General features: G+C 36.7%; 1 protein-coding gene across 1 annotated transcript; it reads left to right on the forward strand.

Annotated features, from left to right (window-relative positions):
* Positions 1-10,623: 10,623 nt before the first annotated feature.
* Positions 10,624-21,162, forward strand: LOC141440329 (uncharacterized MFS-type transporter C09D4.1-like). Its single transcript, XM_074104836.1, has 7 exons — positions 10,624-10,708; positions 11,270-11,787; positions 12,002-12,187; positions 18,830-19,010; positions 19,530-19,741; positions 20,267-20,484; positions 20,819-21,162. Exons 2-7 carry the CDS (start codon positions 11,395-11,397, stop codon positions 21,111-21,113), a joined length of 1,485 nt encoding a protein of 494 aa, XP_073960937.1. The 5' UTR covers positions 10,624-10,708; positions 11,270-11,394; the 3' UTR covers positions 21,114-21,162.
* Positions 21,163-22,297: the final 1,135 nt, after the last annotated feature.

Raw genomic sequence — 22,297 nt, forward strand, 5'->3', positions numbered from 1 at the left:
GCATATCTTGCATAAACTTAGCTATCATAAAGTCACGGGTGAGCAAAGAAATTCTTTTAGTTCATTACGTTTGAACACTTTAGATAAACTGTCACGTTTGACGGTTTGACGGTTATGTTTGACGAGTATCACTTCAGTAACTAAATGTTTTACCGAAGATTTTTTTTTAATTTTCCATCAAATTATCAACTTGGGTGATAATATTTATAACTAAGTATTAATTTTACTAACAAATACATGCCAAGCCTACCATCTACCTTTACCGTTGTTTTTTTCTCATAATAAAGTACCTACACCAGAATAAAAAGAATAAAGAAGAATTGTTACATTGCCTCGTAAGTGAAAATGGTTTTTTTATGTTTAAATCATACAATACAAAAAGATTACTTGCTTGACTATACTGAGTCTTAGTTAATTTTTGAGACCTACTGTATCTTGTTTGACTGTCAGTTTACGTTTCATTCAGCCGAGTTAAAGTTTAATTGGTCGTTCTTCACTAATGGCTGGAAAACAGAATTTTGTACAACTTTAGACATTGCTATGAAGCGTTTCATTAGAAAAATGTAATCGCTTTCGGTTATAACTAGCACTGCACTAATTTTTTAAAATTTTAACAACGCAGAAAGGTTTTAAGTCGCCAATTTATGTCGTTACGTCCAACCAATGACGTCCCGGGTAAGAATTGAATACTTAATTCAGCTTAACATATTTTGATCCTAATGGTAAGACTTCAAATATCGTTTTATAAAATTATCAACGTCCCGCCCCGACTTTGGATGGATGCATTTTTAAGAGGTGAAAAAAAAAGAAAATCTATAGTCACAGGTCGTTACTTCACATTTTCCACGACCTTTTCTCCAACAAAATTAAACCTAATGAACCGGATTGCGTCGCTATTTGTATTAATTATGTTTTATGTAAACTTTCCTCTTGATTTTATTTTGTATATTATATTATATATATATTACTTTATATATTGATGAAAAGCACATTGTAATCCGTTACGTAGTTTAAAAGATCTAAACGCACGTCATGTGCATAAGGTATTCATTCGAACCATTCAGAAATATATTACCACTGTTTTATTACGTCAGAATGAGAGTCTCTGATAAGTAGGTAAATTATTTCTGAAGCTTCGGTAAAGTTCATATTTTTGCACTTGACTTGTCGCAACACGACTTGACGTCTGTCACCGTCTGGTGGGAAGCGATTTTGTTTTATATTATGTAAGGGTATTGATAGCAATTGACAATACGTAATAACTTTACGGAAATTTACAACTTTCTCGATCGTTCAGATTCGTTACGGAGTTGGCGTTGTGTTTCACAAAATATTTTATGAACGTTGCGTCAATTTAGCAATATTTTAGAGGTGAAATTTGCCCAGCAGCAGTTAAAAAATGCAACTCTACAAGTACAGTAGAATCCTCTTACAATGACATTGAAGGGAAGAGATTAATACGTCATAATAAACGGACGTCACATAAAGCATAATCTTAGAAAATAAGAAAATCTTTCTAATTTTGCTAGACCTTGCATTTAATAGGCTTGATACGTTATCGAACCACTGAATTATCGCTGTTCAACAATTTTCTAGCGTGATTTTCAAAATTTATTCAGTTTTAAAACACTTGAACTGAACAATTCCATAATCCTGTTGTTTATGACTTAGCGAACTATATTCAGATGAGTTTGATTATCCATTTTACAGAATGCTTGGAGCCGCAATAATAAAGGTGTGACGAAGGTGTAAGAAATCATGTTGGTCACTATAATTCAATGTAATAACCAACATGTCCAACATGTTACAAAAAGAGGACTAAGCGAAGTCATTATATCCAAACTCTTTTACAGACAATTTTATATGAAACCAAACTTTACAATGCAATTACGTGATATTAAGTTGTTGGTCTTTGTAGGCGAAGTCATAATAAGCAGATTCTACTGTACAATACCCAATCAATAACCAAGTTTATTTTGATCTAATAACTAAGTTATCAGTTTTCAACGACCTAGAACCCTTTTTTATCTAGCTCCTTCGATACCACACGTACACGACAGCTATGTATGTAAGTAACCTATATGTTTTCATGCAGAAACCACCCTTCTCTACTTCCTACGTCACGCTAACCTCACTAACATTATTTAGTTACGTCAGTATATACCGACAACAAAACTATTATACACGGCACACACTACGGACAGAGGCAGACATTAAAATTCATAAATAAAAGGTATGAATTTAAATTTGCAAAATAAATGTAAAGGTTTAAATTTTTCAGCTCAAAAGTTTAAAAGCCACAGGTAGATAAGTACCAAGATTATCGGTGCTTGAGCAATTCAAAAGCCGTATTAAAATGCCACATAGCTGACGTCAATGATAGTGTAAATTTATTTCAAATTACTGTTATTTAAAAAAAATACAAAATTAGATTAAATGATATTGTACCGGATAACTCTTATCTTAAATCGAGCTTATCTCGACATGTTGAGTGTATGGCGAGTCTCACAGTAGTTTCATGTTAAAAATATACAAAATTACGCTTACTCAGAAGGGTGGTTCTTAGAGCAAAGTGTCCCTTGTTGTGCACTATGTAATTTTCATTGCGGACGTTTTGCTCCCGAGACCATTTTTATGTTTTGGTCGTTTTAGTAATAACGACATTTTACTGGCGACACAGTAGCTACAGATAATTCATGAAAGTTATTTGTGGAAACGTATTTTTGCTAGTATCTATTATCTTTATACAATTAGCAGCGCCTACTTTATCTACCCTAAGGCTTAACAGAGTAACTATATGGCTTGGGCAATAAATTCCTTGAGATAGATGATCACTGCCCCAGGTAAGTAATAGAAATTTCAAATTAAGCGAAGTAATTTAGGGTGAGCAAGTTTGATGACTAGACTATAGACAGATGGTACATCGACAATCTGAATTAATTTGTTGCCTACGACTTAATTTTCTTTTATAGTTTAAGTGACTTATCGACTTAATTATGACAGTTTATAATAAAAAGGTGCGACAGGAATATTATTACTATAAAATAGTAGTCTTACTCTACCGCTGCCGAAGTCATTAACATATAATAATATAATTTACATAATTAGTACCCTGCAACTTTTTGTACTAAACAAAAACTTTTACGTAAATGAATGGAGAAAGTTAAGAGAAGTCTCTTCGTTCCATTCTCCGTACAAACGTAGTCCCGGTTTCATTTGAAAACTAGGCAACAGAAGTAGATGAAATTTTGTAAGTATGGACTAGACGTAATTATCTATGCCTGTGGTTTTTCAGATTTTCATATTATAAATGTGTAATATCAGAATTACAGGAGCTCAAAAGTCTTCAAAACAAAGAGGTAAATTTTGCACCAGAATTACAGACTAATAAAGCATTTTCACAAAAATCGAAAAAACCACAGGCAAAGAAAATATAATGAATATCTTCATTGTAAAATATCATTGATTTCTGTGCTATTTATATTTTTCGTATAATATGAGGACAACGAAACCCAAAATTCAACCGCCTAAATCTTGAAACGCCTACAGCTATCTCGATATAAATTACGGACGTCGTTGCGGAAGGCATGGGGGGGACAGCTGCGAGCGCTTATGTCACGAGCGATAAAGACAGCAATATCCCAAACGAATCCCTAACGCGGCCGCGCGGCCGGCAGGGAAACTTCTCTTAAAGGTTTATTGGTTTAAATTAATTCAATAAAAAAAAATAGTTCATATAAGGTTAATTACATATAGTTAGAGTCCCGGGGAAAGACATACGGTAGTTTTTATCCCGCAAAATTGCAAGTTCGCGCGTGATACAGATCTGTTTACTCACGAAGGCGCGCCCCTCCACAGCTAATTATCAATATGCACGAATAAACCTCGTACTTACACGTTGTCTTAGTCTCAGTGTGCGTGACTGACGGTACACTCGCGACTGAGGACACGTTTTAGCTACACACACATAGACTTGTCGTACGTTCGTGAGTGAACAGATCTGTAGCGACAAACAAATTCTACGCAGACGACGTCGCAGACAGCAGCTAGTTTCTAATAAAACACAGGCTATTTTTGTCCCTTAATCATAATCAATGCAATGTCCTGTCTGTTAACGTCTAACCTCAATGGAAGCGTCCGTTTGTATTACGTTAATTGCCTCAGAGCTTTGACATCACTATTATTTTAAACTCTGATTCTAGACGGCTGCCTTTGCTGAAGGGTTAATAATTATCACTAGGATCTCTCAATTTGATTGAGTTAGTTGATTAAACTGAATTAATTGAATCATTATGGTTTGTTAATAATTCATGATTTTGTTGGTTCAATGTCCTAAATATACTGTAATGGTGATTTTCTATCGGCGAGGCGAGACGAGAATTGAAATTTGTTTGCATTCTCGCGCGCCCGCCGCGAGCCGCCGCCGGCGCCGCCATACAAATTTCAATTCTCGTCTCGCCTCGTCTCGTCTCGCCTCGCCGGTGGAAAACCACCTTAAGGGTCTAGCCTAGTGGACGCGGTTTGCACGGAGCGGGTGCGGGTACAGGTAAAAATAGAAATAGAAATATTTTATTCGCACAGTACTCGACACAAAAAAATCCTTCGCACATGACGCATTCAGTTAGCGCTGCTCATACTATTTTTAAATAGGCGTCCACCCACTCCATGCAAACCGCGTCAGCTCTAACTGCGTTCCTTTCGATCCGCAGACCAACAAAGTTTCGCATATATAAATTAGTAGCAGTGTGTAGTAGGTATAATTTTATTTAGAAAATACGCCAACATGCCGCTAACTAATGGTTTAATAAAAAAAATATAAGATATTTAATATATGGCAATTTATACCGTATAATATAAACTACTAACTGTAAAAAAAACAATAATTTATCTTTAGTAACAAAAAAGTTATCACGTTTTTATCTTTAGAAGGCCCTACTGTAAAGTATACTTTTACAAGTTAGCTTAGTATGAATTGCTGGTGTCGTAATAGAAGTGGGATTGCACTGAACGAAGCCCTCCTCCTTCGAACGCCACAAACGAAAACATATTGCATTCACCGGTTGCCCGCTTTCAAATGATGTTGTCAAGCCATCTAGTGGGAGATTTTCCAGACGTGGTCGCCACACGATGATTTTTCTCCCCCAATATTCTCTGTTCTTCGAGAGATGTGGCCCGCCGAATGCCACTTCAACTTACATTCTTCAAACTAAAATGTAAATTAACTCCTATGAACATGAAATTAACCCAGCATCCGAATTGCTAATGCGTCCGGTCTTCCTTATTCAGAACACGTACAAAAAAAGGTCCGAGATGAAGAATCGAATGGAATCGCCCATCGCGCGGAATTCGTATAATCGCATACCGATTATTATTATGCATCGAGCGCCAATCGAATAAGTCGAATAAAACCTGCGTCCGAGCGACCTGGGAATCGTTTTACAGCTTCGTATCAGCAGGGCTACTACGAAACTCGAAACTCGAAGTTCGTGTCGTGCGGTCCCTCTCGCTCTCGTATTATTAATAGTATAAGTGTCAGAGGGACCGCACGACACGAACTTCGAGTGTCGAGTTTCGTAGTAGCCCTGCAGGCCCTTTACTAAGAAGTGCGAAATTCGAACTTCGTATCTTGCCGTCCCGCTGACGCTAATATTGTTTAATACGAGAGTGAGACGGTACGATACGAACTTCGATTTTCGAATTTCGTATTAACTCCCCCCAGTTCGGAATTTGAACATAATTAAATACTTTCAATATGTGAGAATTAACTGATTTAAGCGTCACATTGCGGGGCAGGTCCATATTAATGAACTTTTTAGTCATATTTAATAAAATAAAGCAGGATTGCTCACGTCTTAATCGAGTTTAGCCCGACATGTTTCGGGCTAATTCGTAGCCCTTCCTCTGAGAGCTCGCGATGCGGCGCTAAGTTTTTTGTTCTAAATTCGACATGAACTGCGGCGAATGAAACGACAAAGTCAACAGGCGACGTTCGCGGGTACCTCTACGACCTCCTAATGAACCTGCTGGAAGAGAAAGGCATCAGCAACGAGTTCGCTTAGAAGCTGTCTGACTTCAGCACTAGCTACGAGTACACCGCCTACATCAGCCTGCTGGAAGCCATCTCCAACTCGAACTTATTAAAACCGAATGACATATTTGATCTGTGTAGTAAATACTCAAAATAGGTGTCATTAAAGGTAAATCTGAGGTATTATTGAGCACTATGCAATTTAAATTTCAACTGAAACTTGAAGTGGAACTTCAGCAGGTGTTGTAGTTTCTAGAATTACGTGTTGTCAAGACATCTAAAACTTACTTGAGAGACTGGAAATACTTAAAACTTATAGACAAAGGCATGCAGATTTGCACTGCAGTTTAAGCTAATCTTATATTTACCTTATACAATTGAGTAATGTACGTAGTGTAATTAAGATTGGTTTTTTGGAATCTTTTTGCATTTTTTATTTCAATTCCAAATTTTTTGTTACTTTTACGGTCATCCCGTAAAACCCATATCGAAAATACAAACTGAAATATAGATGCATAGAAATACCAGAAAAAATAAGACCAGCGCTGGGACCAGGTCCTCGGCATTCCGTGCCACGTGCTATACCACTACACCACCACTGAACAGTGATACAGACACGAATTTCTCCTATGCACCACATATCTCAGCTTGTTTGTTTCTTATTTAGTCACTTAAGTAGCGACACTAGCGACATCTATGCTGTAGCCCTCATCGAGAAACTTTCAGCACCCCATTGGAACTAACCGCTCACCCGGACAAGAGATGTCGTTATTAAGCAATCAAATTTAGATTGGTTGTATTTTCGGTACGTAGTGTACCTAGATTTCTGATAAAAATATTACACAAGGTACATGCATGAGGCATTATTATTATTAATATATTTTTTTAATTCATATATTTTTAGTTAGGTATTAGCTTAGCTTAGCTTCCAGTTTAGGAGCATACAACATTTATTAGTTTTAAGTTAAATACCACTGTTATTTTGCATGCGGTGTCTTTCTATAATTAATAAGATATTTAGTCTTAAGCTGCTCATGTCAAATAACACATTGTATGAGTATACTTATTGTTGTAGGTCCAATAAAAAAAATAATTACGTGAAAAATAAAATACGAATCAAATTGTGTTTAAGCCGGCTGATTATATTTATTAAAATTTGTATTTTTGCATGACTTTTTTACTCGTTTTTAGCATGATAGTCGCTGACAACTTGGCAAGATTCATCAGCATCATACCAGCCGTAGGACTGCTGGACAAAGGCCTCCCCCATAGACCTCCAGTTGCCTCGGTTAGAATCGGCCTGCATCCACCGTGAACCCGCGACTTAACCAGGTCATCCTTCCATCTCGTTGGAGTGGACGTCCTACGCTGCGCTTGCCGATCCGCGGTTGGCAAGATTATATGAATTGAGAATTAAATAAAAAAAACTGTTACGTTAGGATTGTATTGAGGTTTCTACTATATTCAGTGCTCTGAAGGGAGTAGTCGTAAAGTAGGTAGGCAGCCTCGTTAAAAAAATTGTTCATCTCTTTCGCTCCTCCGTGGAATTTCCATATCAGAATACTCGATTTAACTTGGACGTAGTATGTACGCTTCAAAACGAAAGACAACAATGAACAATAACATTTAATAAACTAACCTAAAAATAATCTTAATATAATACGACCTTTTTAGCTAACTGTCATTGACAGAATATCTACCTAATGTAAGGCAAATACCTACAGTCATGTGCATAAAAATCTGCCACACGGAGCGTGTATGCGTCCTACCAGCCCTAGAAATAAAGTAGTATCAGCAGGGCTACTACGAAACTCGAAACTCGAAGTTCGTGTCGTGCGGTCCCTCTCGCTCTCGTATTAAATAGTATAAGTGTCAGAGGTTCTTAATTCTAGTACCGCCCGTGCGACATACAATGTTTTTCATCACATTTGCGAGTAAATTTTTATATTTCAAAAAGAAAAAAACTATAATTGTTCCAAATATTGGCGATACCTTAGGCTGCGCTCTTGGCAGCGCTGCCCTCCCCCCCCGCAGCATGCGCCGCAACGTGCGTGTGCATGCGGTCCTGCAGCAGAGCGCGCAGCAGTAACGCACATTGACTCATTTACCGACCTTGGGCTTCATAACAAGAAAATTTGTACGGGCAACGACTCACTTACCGACCACGGGTTTCATGATAAGCACATTAAGGTCGAGGGTTTTATTTGGGGGGTTCCAACCAAGGTAGCCTGCATGTTACGACACTGTTTACGAGCAAGTGTGATGAAAAATCTTGTAAAAAAAACAATGCAGCCATTTAAAACGCAAGCGTTGCTCAATGTTAACGCTAACCAACTGTTATAAAGCCTACAACTTCACAGTTTTCAGACACCTAGAACAAGGAGAAAAAATCCAAAAGCCATTACGATTCGGCTACAACTGTCACCGGCAGAGAAGGGAAGTTATATGGAATTTATTGCATTCTCCTGCACTAGCGAGTGATTGGAGTACGTCTGCGGTCGGAAGCATGCAGTTTGCGAAAGTGTGATGGTAAATTCTGGGAATCCTTTATTTATATTTCATTGGTCAGCCTTGTAGTAAATTGCTTTGTACAATTAAGCATTTTACAGCGTTATTCCTCATTACCATTTCAAGAAAAAACCTTACTAACTTAGAAAAGTGGAAATAATTAATAATTAATACTTAATCCAAAGGGGTAATGCGGCCACAGGCAGATCTTTTGAACGGGGTGTTATTTTTATATTTTTTATTTTTATAGTAACATATATTATATAGATACAGTAGTAATTAATATATTATTTTAAGTTAGAATACTCCTAACTGTAAGACTGGATTGTTACTCTGATAATTTGAATAAAAACGTTTATATTTAATATTAACGTAATTTAGTGAAAAGTTGTAATTTAGTTAAAGTTCGATAAAAGTGGCTGAAGTAATGTTGTTCAGTTTGACGAGGGCGATCTATGTTTTAATTTTTGCTCGTGTTACAGGCCACACCCGGTATAGATACACATCCAACACCCGAGAACAAACATTAGTATTATTCATACAAATATCTGCCCCGGCCGGGAATCGAACCCGGGACCTCAAGCTTCGTAGTCAGGTTCTCTAACCACTTGGCTATCCGGTCGTCAAATATTGTCATCGTTATTTATGTTATGTTATGACACAAATCCAAACTTATTGGACTTTGTTCAAATTTTAGCAAGAATTTCAGCGAATCCTCTTACAGAGCCAATTTAGTTCGGATTGGGGTAACAATGCCTGTGGAATAAAGTAGGACAAAGTGTCACTCTGCTTTAAGGAAATACTTGTTCCAGGCTTTGTTGTCAGCTGGATAACGGGAGGCAGAAAGTGGAATAGGGTGACACCTTACTAGTAATTTCGAGAGAAAATCTCTAATAAAATGGCCCTGAAACTAAAATAATTTTCTATTTACAATTTTTAGTGAGATGCATGGCCATCGAAACCGAGGTAGACCGAAGAGGAGATGGCGGGACGAATTGGAGGCATATGTATATAGTGGCAGGAGTATGCTCTCGACAGGGACGAATAGCGGAAAAAGGGCAGGCCTTTATCCAGCAGTGGGACCCTTTGACGGGCTAAAAAAATATATTTAACAAAGTTTTAGGTGGCGTCAGTGCTGACAGATCTTCCGGCGAGACTATTTCTATCGGTTACAGCACAGCTTGCTTTGCCGCTTACCAAAGAGTTCGAAAAAGAGACACACAAACTTTTGCATTTATAACATTAAAAGGATGTATATCTTACCGTGAATGAAACATTTTTAACTCCCAATTTTTGACAGTAATCTTTCAGATGAAGATGTTCCGGAAATTATAATATTTTCTTTTACATATTTTATCTGTTAATGCTTAATCAATGATGCCAGAATTATTTGAAGGGGTCCTCTACTCCTAAACGTTATCTTTTATACGTTGACCACCTGTTTTAGGGTGCTTATATTTTATAGCTTAGTCGACTATGAAGTTAGTATTACGTACCTCTAAAATTAATATTACCTGACGTCCATTACGAATAATTGATTGATAAAACATTTACGAGTAAGTATGAAACTGCGTCCACCACTAAAATGTGAAATAAGTTTTCGTTAAAAATAAAAACTCTAAACGATGCCATTAAATATTGAGGAGTTCCCTCGTGTGAAGACGATCCTGCCCGGACGTCCTAGTACGTGACTTTCAAATTATTGTCACCAGAATTTTATAAGTATGTCAAATTTCAAGTCAATCCGTTCATTTCGTCAAATTTAGCTTTCAACATTTGATCCATTCTAACAATACTAATAGGGCAAGTCATAAAATCTTGTAAAAATAACAAGTGATTATTTTATTGTAAAGGAATTGTTACTGCTAATTTGCAGCACGAGGATACTTGAGTTAGAAATGGTTATCAGGTAAGTCATAATTGGACTTTAACTATATTTGGCTTTGGTCGGAAACATGTCAAGTTCCAATTGACACCGTCCATATTAGTGAACGTCTTCGTAATCTTCTTCATACGTCAATGTACTAAGTAGAAAATTGCAGTCCCTGCGAATCGTAGCGTACTTCAGTCTTAAGTTAGTTGAGCTAGTATCCGTACGTTCTATTGCTTATAATTTATGATATTCTTCAACGGAAGTAATTACATTACTGATTACTCACTGTAAGGTACTAGGTGAGTTTATTTTATGTATATTCATCATCATAATTATTTCGGCTTCCATACGTCCCAATGTAGAGCCTCCGCTCAAATTAAATATAATAAATAACTTTACTAAACACAATTACCTTTTATATAAAATGTATACCTGAAAGTAAATCCGTGGTTTTTAGCTCAATGTCACAAAAGCAGGTATAAACGTGATAATTAAGAAAATTAAACAGATTCTGAAAACAAACAACGCTGTATCTAAGAAACTAGTTATTATTAAACATAAAGCTTAAAATATGACACAAACAAGGTAGAAATCTTTTAAATACAAAATACACAAAGCAACGCGTGACAAGTAGTAACAGGCATATCACGTTAAAATACATGCGCAGCAAATTCTCGGTCTTTATTACCGTGGTTTTAGAAACAGATCTTTTTACAGCTAATTAGAGCGATAAGATATCAAGCTGCATTTAAATACTCATTCATTTAGTTACATCATTTTCTTTAGAAAACAATTGCCAAAGTATTCGTTTTACAACTAAATTCGTCTTAATACTTTCACTAAATTATTATAACTTTCAGAAGGTGAACTTGTTTTTGATTTAGAAAAAGAATATCAAATAAAAATCTTATGGAGTCTTCTTCGGCATACCGTTACACAAGAAAATCTTATAATCCTGTGATATCTCGCAAATTTGGAAGACACGATGGAAAACGAAAATCAGCCGCTGAACAGCAGAGATCTAACACAAGTAGTCGAAAAACATGAAACCAGGAAGACCAATGTGATCGAATCACACGTGAACAATGAAAAAGATAGTAAAGAAGATTATATCAAAGACAAGATTATGACCCGTAGTTTTATAGAGAAGAAAGAAGAAGTTGAAGTCAAGCTGTATCCACAAAGATGGTACATGTTGGCGTTGTACGTATTCTATATGGTGTGCAATTCATCTCAGTGGCTTCAATACTCCATTATACCAAAAGCGGTGTCCAAATTCTACGGGATATCTAATTGGCACGTCAACTTAACGTCTCTTGTTATGATGGCCTGTTATTTGCCTTTGGCTTTGCCTGCCGCTAGCTTGATGGACAGAATTGTAAGTATAAAGTACTTCTACTTCTAAATACAAAAAATGACATTGACAATTTTGATGTCATATATGCAAATTATAGTTAAATCTTCTACTTTTTACTAAAGTGATCTTGGTGACAGATTTGATAGTATCTGTCCAGGGTTGGTGATCTACTACAAAATAGGCTGTGGATTGATGGGTATGGGTTAGTCATCCATAATTTTACTTTTTGTTACAGAGCCTAAGATGGACAGCAATCCTTGGCTCCACCGGAACTGCTCTAGGCTCCGGCATCAAGCTATTCTCTGCAACTCCTAGCGGTTTCTATGTAACCTTGGTTGGTCAGACCGTGGTGGCCATATCTCAAGTCCTTATGCTGAGTGTACCGCAGAAACTGTCTAGTATCTGGTTTGGAGAGCGAGAGGTGAGTGATACGAAGACCGTTAGTTTTTTGAAGACCACATGGCTTATTTTGAGCGCTGGAAGCTTCTGTTTCCATTTTCTATTCTATTAGGGTCATTTTCTGGTATCTATATTACTATATTACAAACACAATATAATACATTTATTTATTTATTTTGACGATGTGTGCCAAATCTCATTGATATTTATTCATCCGTTTTAGTATGAAAGATCGACAAACATTGATAGATTTTAATGAACTTTACCGTTTATATTATTGATAAATAAATAAATATCATGGGACACTTGACACCAATTGACCTAGTCCCAAACTAAGCAAAGCTTGTGTTATGGATACAAGGCAACGGATAAACATACTTATATAGATAAATACATACTTAAATATATATTAAACATCCAAGTCCCGAGAAAAAACATTCGTATTATTCATACAAATATCTGCCCCGGCCAGGAATCGAACCCGGGACCTCAAGCTTCATAGTCAGGTTCTCTAACCACTTGGACATCCGGTCGTCTGATAAGATTACTGAGTAACTCATTTCAGCTAATTTGATCTCGACTCGAATAATAGATCTGATGAAGTGGCAATTACCGATATTGCTTTTCTTGAAATTATTTATTTAGGATAATTGATCAGTATTACTTGAAAATTAGATCAATTGAACAATTTTTTTTCCAATAATAAAACCATTGATAAAATCTTAACTTTGTAGAGTACATTTGGGAACTTTATTTGTCTTCCAACCTATTATTTTTCTAATCAGTTACAGGGGAAATTTTATTCTAAAGGCATATTATTAATTTACCACCGTTCTTTTTCGTAAATCACCCAACAAATATGATCTGCAATTTTTTAAAAATTCGTGGTAACAATACACTAGAATCAAAATTTTATTTATAGAGCTGTAATATATATAGTGGGCGTAAAGACGGCCAAGTTGAAGTGGGACTGGGCTGGACATGTCTGTCGAATGAACCCAGAACGTTGGGCCAAAATTGTTACGGAATGGGTCCCTAGTGACGGATACCGTAATAGAGGCAGACCGAAGAGGAGATGGAGGGACGACTTAGATGCCTATAATGTGGGATGGCGGGAGCTCGCCTTTGATAGGCAGGAGTGGAGCAAGAGAGGAGAGGCCTTTGCCCAGCAGTGGGACACAAAAATAGGCTAATAAAAAAAAATATATACAGAGAAATAGACAGCCAAAATAGATGAACAAAATTAAACCTAAGGGTTTTATTTTCACTATTTGGCATTGTTTTATCGAAATATGTATGCATGCATTTTTTACAAAGCTAGTCGTAGAGGATTTTTAAAATATTTTTGAAAATACGAATTATAAGGACCAAAAATAACTAAAACCAAATTGTGCGTTTTAAAAGCGAATGCACTAAATTTACCCAGAAATGCTGCGTTAGAAAATACAATTTTTGTTCACCGCTTACGAGTCTAGTGTTTCTCGAGACACGGGAAATGTTGTCCCAATTTACCGCTGCACCCGAATTGAATCCTATCTTAGACCGTTAAGGTTACAATGGATTGGCTAACAATTAACCAGATATCGACAGACGGGGTCCGCAAATCCCCAAATCTCACGAATGTTTGCGATCTGACCAAAGCCAAACAGCACAAGTCTATCGGAGGATTACACTGACCAGCCTTTGGTTGAAGGTATTTAGTTGGTTGCGGATGGTTTACGAAAGTTCATTAGAATTGGAGAAAATACCTTGATGTATTAGATATGAAAACATAAATGGTCGCAAACCTCGATCGTCTGTCTCTACAGGGTGATTCGGGAGACGTGAGCGGGACCTACCCTACATTTTTAGTAATTGATAATGGATTGTTCACACTCATATTTAAAAAAAAAAACTATCACACTTTTAACTTAACTTTGTCCAATGCACTTCTGTAAACCACCCCCCGTAGAAGAAGCGTTTCGTTAAGTCAAATCCTACCAAAAACCAAACTCAATTTAACAGTTATTTCCTCAGTATGTCCAACCATCCAGAGAGCTATGCTTGAAGTTTCTTTGCGCGATAGAATCCGGAATACGGAAATTCGTCGAAGAACTAAAGTCACCGACGGGGGTAAAGCCTTGAGTGGCGACCACGAATAGAAAGATGAAACGTTGGCAGGCCTTCCACCAGGTGGACTGACGACAGCGTGAGAGTTGCGGAAAACCGGTAGATGCAAGTGCCGAGTTCAGCATTGGACGTCTTCCGCCTGATGATGATGATGTTGTCCAATCATCAGGCCTCGATTTCAGTATATAGGCTTACTTAATTTTAAACGAACAAAACTGACGTAAAAAGATGATTGATTCCCGTCGCGGAAACGTATTCCAAAAAAGCAAAAACAAACCCAATATCACCATTTGGGAAAAAAATCCGCGATAAACCTGAACGAAACATTCCGTAAACATTACAGGTAATGTTTTCCCTTGGTAAAGACAACATGATTATGTTGTTATGCCTTTTTAACGGGTCGACCTGCCTTTGAATTTAGTTGATTAAAGCTAATTCGGTTCAATTTTATATTATGAATTCTATTATCGTGTAAAAGGTAAAAAGCTTGGTGAAAGGATTCTGGATAGTAAAAAAAGCTAAACAAGATGTTATTTTGATCAAACAGTTCACCTTGTTGTGTTAGATGTACATACATAATTACAAGCTTTTATTTAGTTTCACCTGTCCCGTTGTCAGTATGTCCGTAATCAAATCTTGAAAGTTAAAAATGAAAATTTTTATGGTTACGTTATTTAACACATTCAGTGCCAAGAAGACGCTAGGTGCGTTCTCTGTTCGTAGGCAGTTTCCGATACAAAGCGGAAAAACGCAGCTAGCGAATGCGGCAGCGAATGTGTTAAAAGCAGAACGAAACTTTCATTCGCTTAAAAATATCGTAGCTTCTATAAGAAACTAATTGTTGCCCGCGACTTCGTTTGTGTAGCATTCACTTTTTGCTATCCCGGGGATACCTATTATGCATTTTTCCGTAGTAAAAAGTACCCTATGACCTTCCTCGGGACTCCAACTATCTCCATACCGAATTTCGTCTAAAATCAGTTCAGCGGTTTAAGCGTGAAAAGGTTACAGACAGGCAGACATAGTTACTTTCACATTTTTAATATTAGTAGGGATTTGACGACCAGATAGTCAAGAGGTTAGAGAACCTAACTACGAAGCTTGAGGTCCCGGGTTCGATTCCCGACCGGGGCAGATATTTCTATGAATAATATTATGAATGTTTGCTGTCGGGTCTTGGATGTTTAATATGTATTTAAGTATGTTTTTATCTATATAAGTATGTTCATCCGTTGACTAGTATCTATAGTACAAGCTTTGCTTAGTTTGGGACAAGGTCAAATTGGTGTCAAGTGTCCCATGGTATTTATTTATTTATTCGCAAAACAATGTAGTACAACTAAAACCTATTAAAAACATGAATATTCATCTATTCATATTTTGTGTTTATTATTTGAGGGAAGAATACCTTCCTCCTTTATAATTTGATGGGATGTTGCTTGTACCTACAAACTTAACCTACTCGCTTCCTAACAGTGATGTCTAAATTAAGGTTACAAAGCGAAACGTAAATTGAACCATTCGCCTGCAACTTCTATTAGTCTAATATCGGCTGAGAAAGTAATTTGTGGCGATGTCGACTATCGATAATGTAATCATTGGTAATTCTAGTTGGGGCCTAAGAAACTAAGTTATTACAATGTCAACTGTCGGTATTATATTCATTGGTAGGTAATTTTAATAGATCTATATGTAACTAGCTGATAAGATGACTCGAATTCGTCTGCGAAGAATTTATTTACCGCTCGCCCTCGGGATCAACTCACATATTCGGTATAAATATAAAAGTTATAAAAGTTCGGTATTACTTAGTGGCAAAAACATAATAATTTTATTATAATATTGCTAAGGATATAAAAATGCATTATTTATAATATTAAACACAAGAAGTCGGCAGAGAATCAAGGGTAAAATGCGGAATGAAAAAGCTAAAAGTAATAAATTTAGCAAAATTGTTATTGTAAGTTTTTATTCAATTATTTCCACGGCCGAATTATAAATCACTTAGCACACAGCAAATTCAAATTTTATGGACGTACAAAAATAAAAAAATACCACGATGTTAAAAAATACACTTGCATCGATAGGTATGTAGGTACGAGTATACTACACCATACTAGATATACAACACCACACACAAATTTGTCACGCCATTTTTATCGACAAAACCAGCAACACAACCCTAATATCGGCACTTAAGACATCTAGCTCAAGTCGATCTAGCTCAGCTGCCCAAGCGCGATAATTGTTCAGTTAATGGCTGTGAAAATTACTTACCGAATTGATTACAGGAACTGGTGCACTATTCCTGCACCGGGAAATGCAAGTGAAATGTACAAGGCTGGAAACTACTTGGTCACATGCTAGTAGTATGGCAGTCAGAATAAATGACGATCGTTATGGGACAACTCAACGTGGTGCTAAAGTCTCAATAAAGATACAGAAACGTGTACCAGGGTAGAGGGGGTTGGTACCTTTTAGGTGCAAATGTCGAGTTGAAATTTCATACATTTTCCAAAATAATTAAATTCATCGTCAAAGCAACCCTGTACGCTAATTACTTCTTGGAGTCCAAGTCTTTAAATTAAATTTAGTCAATAATAATAATGCATAATCACAGCCGTGGTGGCCTAGTGGTTTGAGTTAACGCCTCTCAAGCAGAGGGTCGTGGGTTCAAACCCCGGCTCGCACCTCTGAGTTTTTCGAAATTCATGTGCGGAATTACATTTGAAATTTACCACAGGCTTTGCGGTGAAGGAAAACATCGTAAGGAAACCTGCAAAGTAATTCAATGATGCGTGTGAGGTTCCCAACCCGCACTTGGCCCGCGTGGGAACTATGGGCCAGCAATGGGACGTATATAGGCCGGGATGGATGGATATGGATACGCATTAAATTTTCAACTGGTTTCAGTAAAAGTATAAAAAAATCACCTTTTCTTATTGATTGTTATTTAGGTAGGTACTATTAATATGCTTGTCAGAACGACACAGGTATCTAGAAAATAATACAAGTATGTCGATCACCGATTGGTTTAATCTTCCTACGGGTCATACAATTCATTATAACAAATACGTAAAAAAACAGCTAAATAAAGCAACAAAGTAGAATAAAACTACAGAGAATAGTAAAACAGAGTACAGAGTATAGAGAGTAGAAGTATCCTCCAAAAATTGCAATCTGAAGTAGCACGCAACATTCAAATTTGGATTAGGTTAAAAGTTTAAACGTCAGTTGGTCGGAATTGTACGCCAGGAATACCAAACGTTCGTTCGTAGTTCGCACCAGTGAACGGAGTATGATACAAAACGAAGAAAACTTACAGTCCAAAAAACAGAATCGCCACGACAGGGCGAAACCTTTTTGCTGCTATGTTGACATAAATCTGCCAAAAAAATAATCGTAAAATTGGTGATGAGTAGATGCCAATCCGTGTACGTGGTTCAGTTTCTTCTACTGTATAGTCGAATTCATAAACTTGTGAGCAAAAATTTGATCAAAAATATCTGAACACGACACGACTCTATTGCTAACGGCGTAGAAACGTGTTCAGATATTTTTGAACAAATTTTTGCTCACATGTTTATGAACTCGACTATACATGAATTACAGGTCTGAGCAATAGTAACAATTTTTCAGCACTTCGGAAAATTTAATCGGTGAGGAAAAACATTGGAAAAATTAATAAAATACCTTTTTGTATAACGAATATATTGATGGATAACCAAAAGTCAAGGTAGGTCAAGCCAACACCTGAAAATTTCGAGTAAAATTTAAACACATTGTCTGCTGCTGCACGGCTCAGTATTTCCTTTGTAGGTATTTACTTTTGTAGGTAGGTGCATCGTTTTATTCAACTGACCGAGGAGGTTCACCCTCTGATCCTGTTAAACCGGTAACCAGTATTTATTCGAAAGTTGTACTGTTGTTGTTGGTTGATTGGCACTTTAAAAAAAAATTTTTTTTTAATAGTGGCTCTCTAAGCCTTTAAAGTCTCTCAAGTATGTTAATAGTTGAAATAAACAAATTGGTAAGCATCCAGACGGGGTTCCCTTGGTGCCGTGGAAACTGTTTATGGCCCCTGGTGTGGGACGCTACATGCATTGGTGTATTCGCTCTGTCCCGCATCCAGGTAATCAGCTCATAAGCCGGTGCTGTGACTGATGAGACCCGAATCCTCAAGCCGCGTAAGTACTCATCCTTATTAAAGGATTATGAGTTTGCGGTGCTTGCTGTTAAGACTTTAGGGCTCTGGTCAGCCGATATCAAATCTTTTATAAGGGCCCGTGTTCAGATCATCCTGCCATTTCCGTCTTGGTCTGCCTTGTTGTCGAGGATCGTCACTTCATAACAGCATGCGGTGGTATAATGGGCTCTCTTCTTGCTTACATGCAATGCAGCTAACATGTGACGTCAGTCATATTTGAGCACAGCAGTCTCAATACTCAATCCTCAGTTCTTTATTGTTCTTCCTCAAGTATTTACAAAGGTCCTCCTTTTTCTTAATTTCCTTATTGTTAATCTTATTTCAATCAAGTTTGTTTTATGATTTCAGGTATCATCAGCATGCAGTATGGGTGTTTTCGGTTTCCAATTCGGTTTGGTCGTGGGTTTCTTCCTTCCACCACTACTAGTGTCAGATCACGAAGACCAGAAGGACATCGGGGACGACTTGTTCAAGATGTTTATTTTTTTTGCCGTTGCTTCTGGTACAGTGGCTGTTTTGGTTGTTTTTAGTAAGTAACATTTAGTTTTTACTCATGCTTTACGTGTGCGTTATACCAGTTATTACTTTTTGTGAACAGGAATCCTGGATCCCACTGAATTCCCATGGGAATTTGCAAGAATGATAAAAAAATCTAACGCGCGCCCGCACTAGATGTACATAAATTACACCAAATATTGTTGGATCTACTCGTATCAGTCTCTTATTTGGTTACTTCGAAGCTATTGTATTTTTCCATTGCACAGAAATAGGATCAATTTAAAAAAAAATCATTTTCAATTTGTCGATTTTAATTTTTTTGTATAGTGATGTGAGTGCGATTGAAATTATATAACATTTATTAATATAAGTATACTGAGCAGCAAAAAATGTGGCCCTCAAATGTATGCAGTAATAGATAATTTTGTATGTAGAATGGGCCAAATTTTGTAGCTCTGGGTATACATTTTGACGTAAAAATAGTAAGAATCTCGGCACTGTCTATAAAAAGTTCCTTATCAAGGTTCCTTAATTTGATTTTATATTTTAGCGTTCAAAGCAAAACCAGATCTACCACCAACTCTGAGCCAAGCAAGATCCCGAGCAGAAACCAAAACTGACTTTCGCACGTACATAGAAACTCTGAAGCGGATTTTTTCACAACGCCATCTATTAGCACTATTTATATTCACTGGCATAAACAATGGGTGTTTTAACGGTTTATCGACTTTACTAAGTCAGATATTTTTGAACTATTTCCCGGTAAGTTGCTTTCACCAGTTTTTGCTTTCATGTCATTGAATTATTGATATTACCTCCTCAAAGTTTTACACAGTTAAGTAAAGAAAGAAAAAAGTCGAATTTATCTATGATGCCATTTTGGTGTATTCTTTCGAACTTAGTGTAATGCTTTTTGTGTAGTTAAAAAGGGCTTCAAAGCTTGAAACTTTTTAACAATGGACAGTAATGGACTCACTTTCAACCAATTATTAGAAAAAAGTTTCACAAAGAATAAAATAAAAGGTGAACAAAAAAGAACTGCACGATTACGCGATTTCTAAGTACAGTATATGTATTATTAAAAATGTGTAGAATGAAATTTAAAGAAGAATTATTTTTATTAAATAGAATTTATCCGTTGCCTAGTATCCATAGTACAAGCTTTGCTTAGTTTGGGACTAGGTCAATTGGTGTCAAGTGTCCCATGATATTTATTTATTTATTCGCTTGGTAAAAAGAACATCATCATTCATTTGCATTTATTTTTTTAACTTCCTTATTTTTCAGGGCAAAGAAGATACAGCTGGCAACATAGGAGTTATTATGATCGTTTTCGGAATGTCGGCGTCCGTCGCCTACGGATTCATCCTGGACAGGACGAAGAAGTTCAAGTTCATTCTTGTGATGATCTACTACATGTCTGCCGTTGCTATGGCGACGTTTACTTTGCTTCTCGTCTTCAATAAGACTGTCTGGGTCATGTTTGTTGGAGCTGCTTTTGTTGGGTAAGTTTTTATTTTATTTTATGATTTTAAATTCCTCTCTATTTCTAGATCATCATCTTTATCTCGTTATTGAGCTTGTTTAAACATGTACCATGAAAATTTTATTGTGCTAGGAAAATGTATTCTTGGCAATCACCTAGTTAGTTATAAAAAAACTCAGGCAAGAAATCGATTCATAGTAGCTTATTCGTTAGGAGCCGTGCAAAATTAAACACAATATTTAGTAAACATTAAATCACTGTACTTCTTAATATAAAAAATCTTACTTTATACCTCCTCCTTCTCCTCCTTATTCAAGGAAATCGATTAACGTAACAAACACTTTCTATTACAGAACCTTCCTTTGCGGGTTTACTGCTGTCAGTTTTGACGTAGCAACCGAACTGACGTACCCGGAGTCGGAGCTTATCGTCGGTACAATAATGAATATGATGTCATTACTCTTTACCTTTGCGACAACCCTGACTTTTGGGTACATTAACGAGACACTTGGTTACCTCTGGGGTAACGTCGGTTTTGTGGTAGCCCTTATTTTCGGGGCCACTTGCACGTTGCCAATTAAGTTTGAACTCAAGAGAACTGCGGCACAGAGATCAAAGTTGAAGGACGAAGAAAATATGTTAAGCTAGAGGTTTTTTTTTACTTAATAAAAAGTTTTAACGGTTTTATCTATAATTTATTCAGATTTATCATAGAGTTGGATTTGAGTGGAAGCATAATGAAAAAGTGACCGAAACATAGAGGTAGTTTTAACCATAATAAAATAGGTGATCGAGTCTCCGGCTTGTTAGTATTTAGAAGTAAAACTAACTTGCTCGCGGCTATGCCAGCCTTTCAGTTTTTGTTTTATACGAATGTCAATAACGAAACACAGCAAAAAATAGTTGTACAACTTAGTACAATCGCTCAAAAGAAATGCGCATACATACATTACGGTGATTTATTTTTATTTATCTATAGAAAGAAGATAAAAGATACATGATATCAAAAACCTGCAATTTTTTTTGCGTGGGTTTAGTTATTTATAAAAGATTTCCTATCCTATACGTTTACTCTAGGTATCGGAAAAAACATGGCAATTCTATAAATAAATTTACTATCAAATCACTTCATGTTTACACTATTTGATACAATATCACAAAGTAATATAATATTGCTTTTGAAGAAAGAATTATAACAAGGACTTATTTAACCATTTAAAACAGTTGTAACTTGAACTTTATCTGCTTCACCTCAAGTTTGAAATTTGATTCGTCGCAAATGTCAAAATAAGTTGCCCTGAAAAGAGATTCCTCTTTGATCTGTACAATATCCTATTCACAAATACGATCAGAAACATTGTGTTCATTGTACCGTCAAATAGAAAATTCTACTTTATTTACTAAATGTCAACGTCATCTGAATCTATCTACGTATATCTCTAGGAAAACGCTTATTATCGAGTTTTAGCCCGAGCAAAGCTCGGTCGCACAGGTACTTTAGTCTAAAACGTGTACAAAAGTAGTAACAGATAAGTCATCATCATCATCATCATCATATGATTATTAGCCATAGGACGTCCACTGTTGGACATAGACATTCCCCATAGACCTGCAGTTGCCTTGGTTGGAAGCGGCTTGCTCATCGGTCTATCTCGTTGGTGGATGTCCTACGCTGCGCTTACCGATCCGCTGTCTCCACTCGAGAACCTTTCGGCCCCAACGACCATCGGTTCTCCATGCTATATGGCCTGCCCATTGCCACTTCAACGAGCAGACAAGTAATAGAACCTATTCACTAAAGCTGTAAGTACGTCATGAAAAATCTAGACAAA

The sequence above is a fragment of the Choristoneura fumiferana genome, chromosome 22, assembly GCF_025370935.1.
Source record: "Choristoneura fumiferana chromosome 22, NRCan_CFum_1, whole genome shotgun sequence".
Lineage (NCBI taxonomy): Eukaryota > Metazoa > Arthropoda > Insecta > Lepidoptera > Tortricidae > Choristoneura > Choristoneura fumiferana.

What these genes read in the sequence shown, in the direction of transcription:
- LOC141440329 (XM_074104836.1), top strand. Translation starts at nt 11,395, where the DNA reads ATGGAAAACGAAAATCAGCCGCTGAACAGCAGAGATCTAACACAAGTA. An exon ending in GGCTGTTTTGGTTGTTTTTA is followed by an intron (nt 19,011 to 19,529) that starts GTAAGTAACATT and finishes TTTATATTTTAG; the next exon opens with CGTTCAAAGCAAAACCAGAT. An exon ending in GTTGGAGCTGCTTTTGTTGG is followed by an intron (nt 20,485 to 20,818) that starts GTAAGTTTTTAT and finishes TTTCTATTACAG; the next exon opens with AACCTTCCTTTGCGGGTTTA.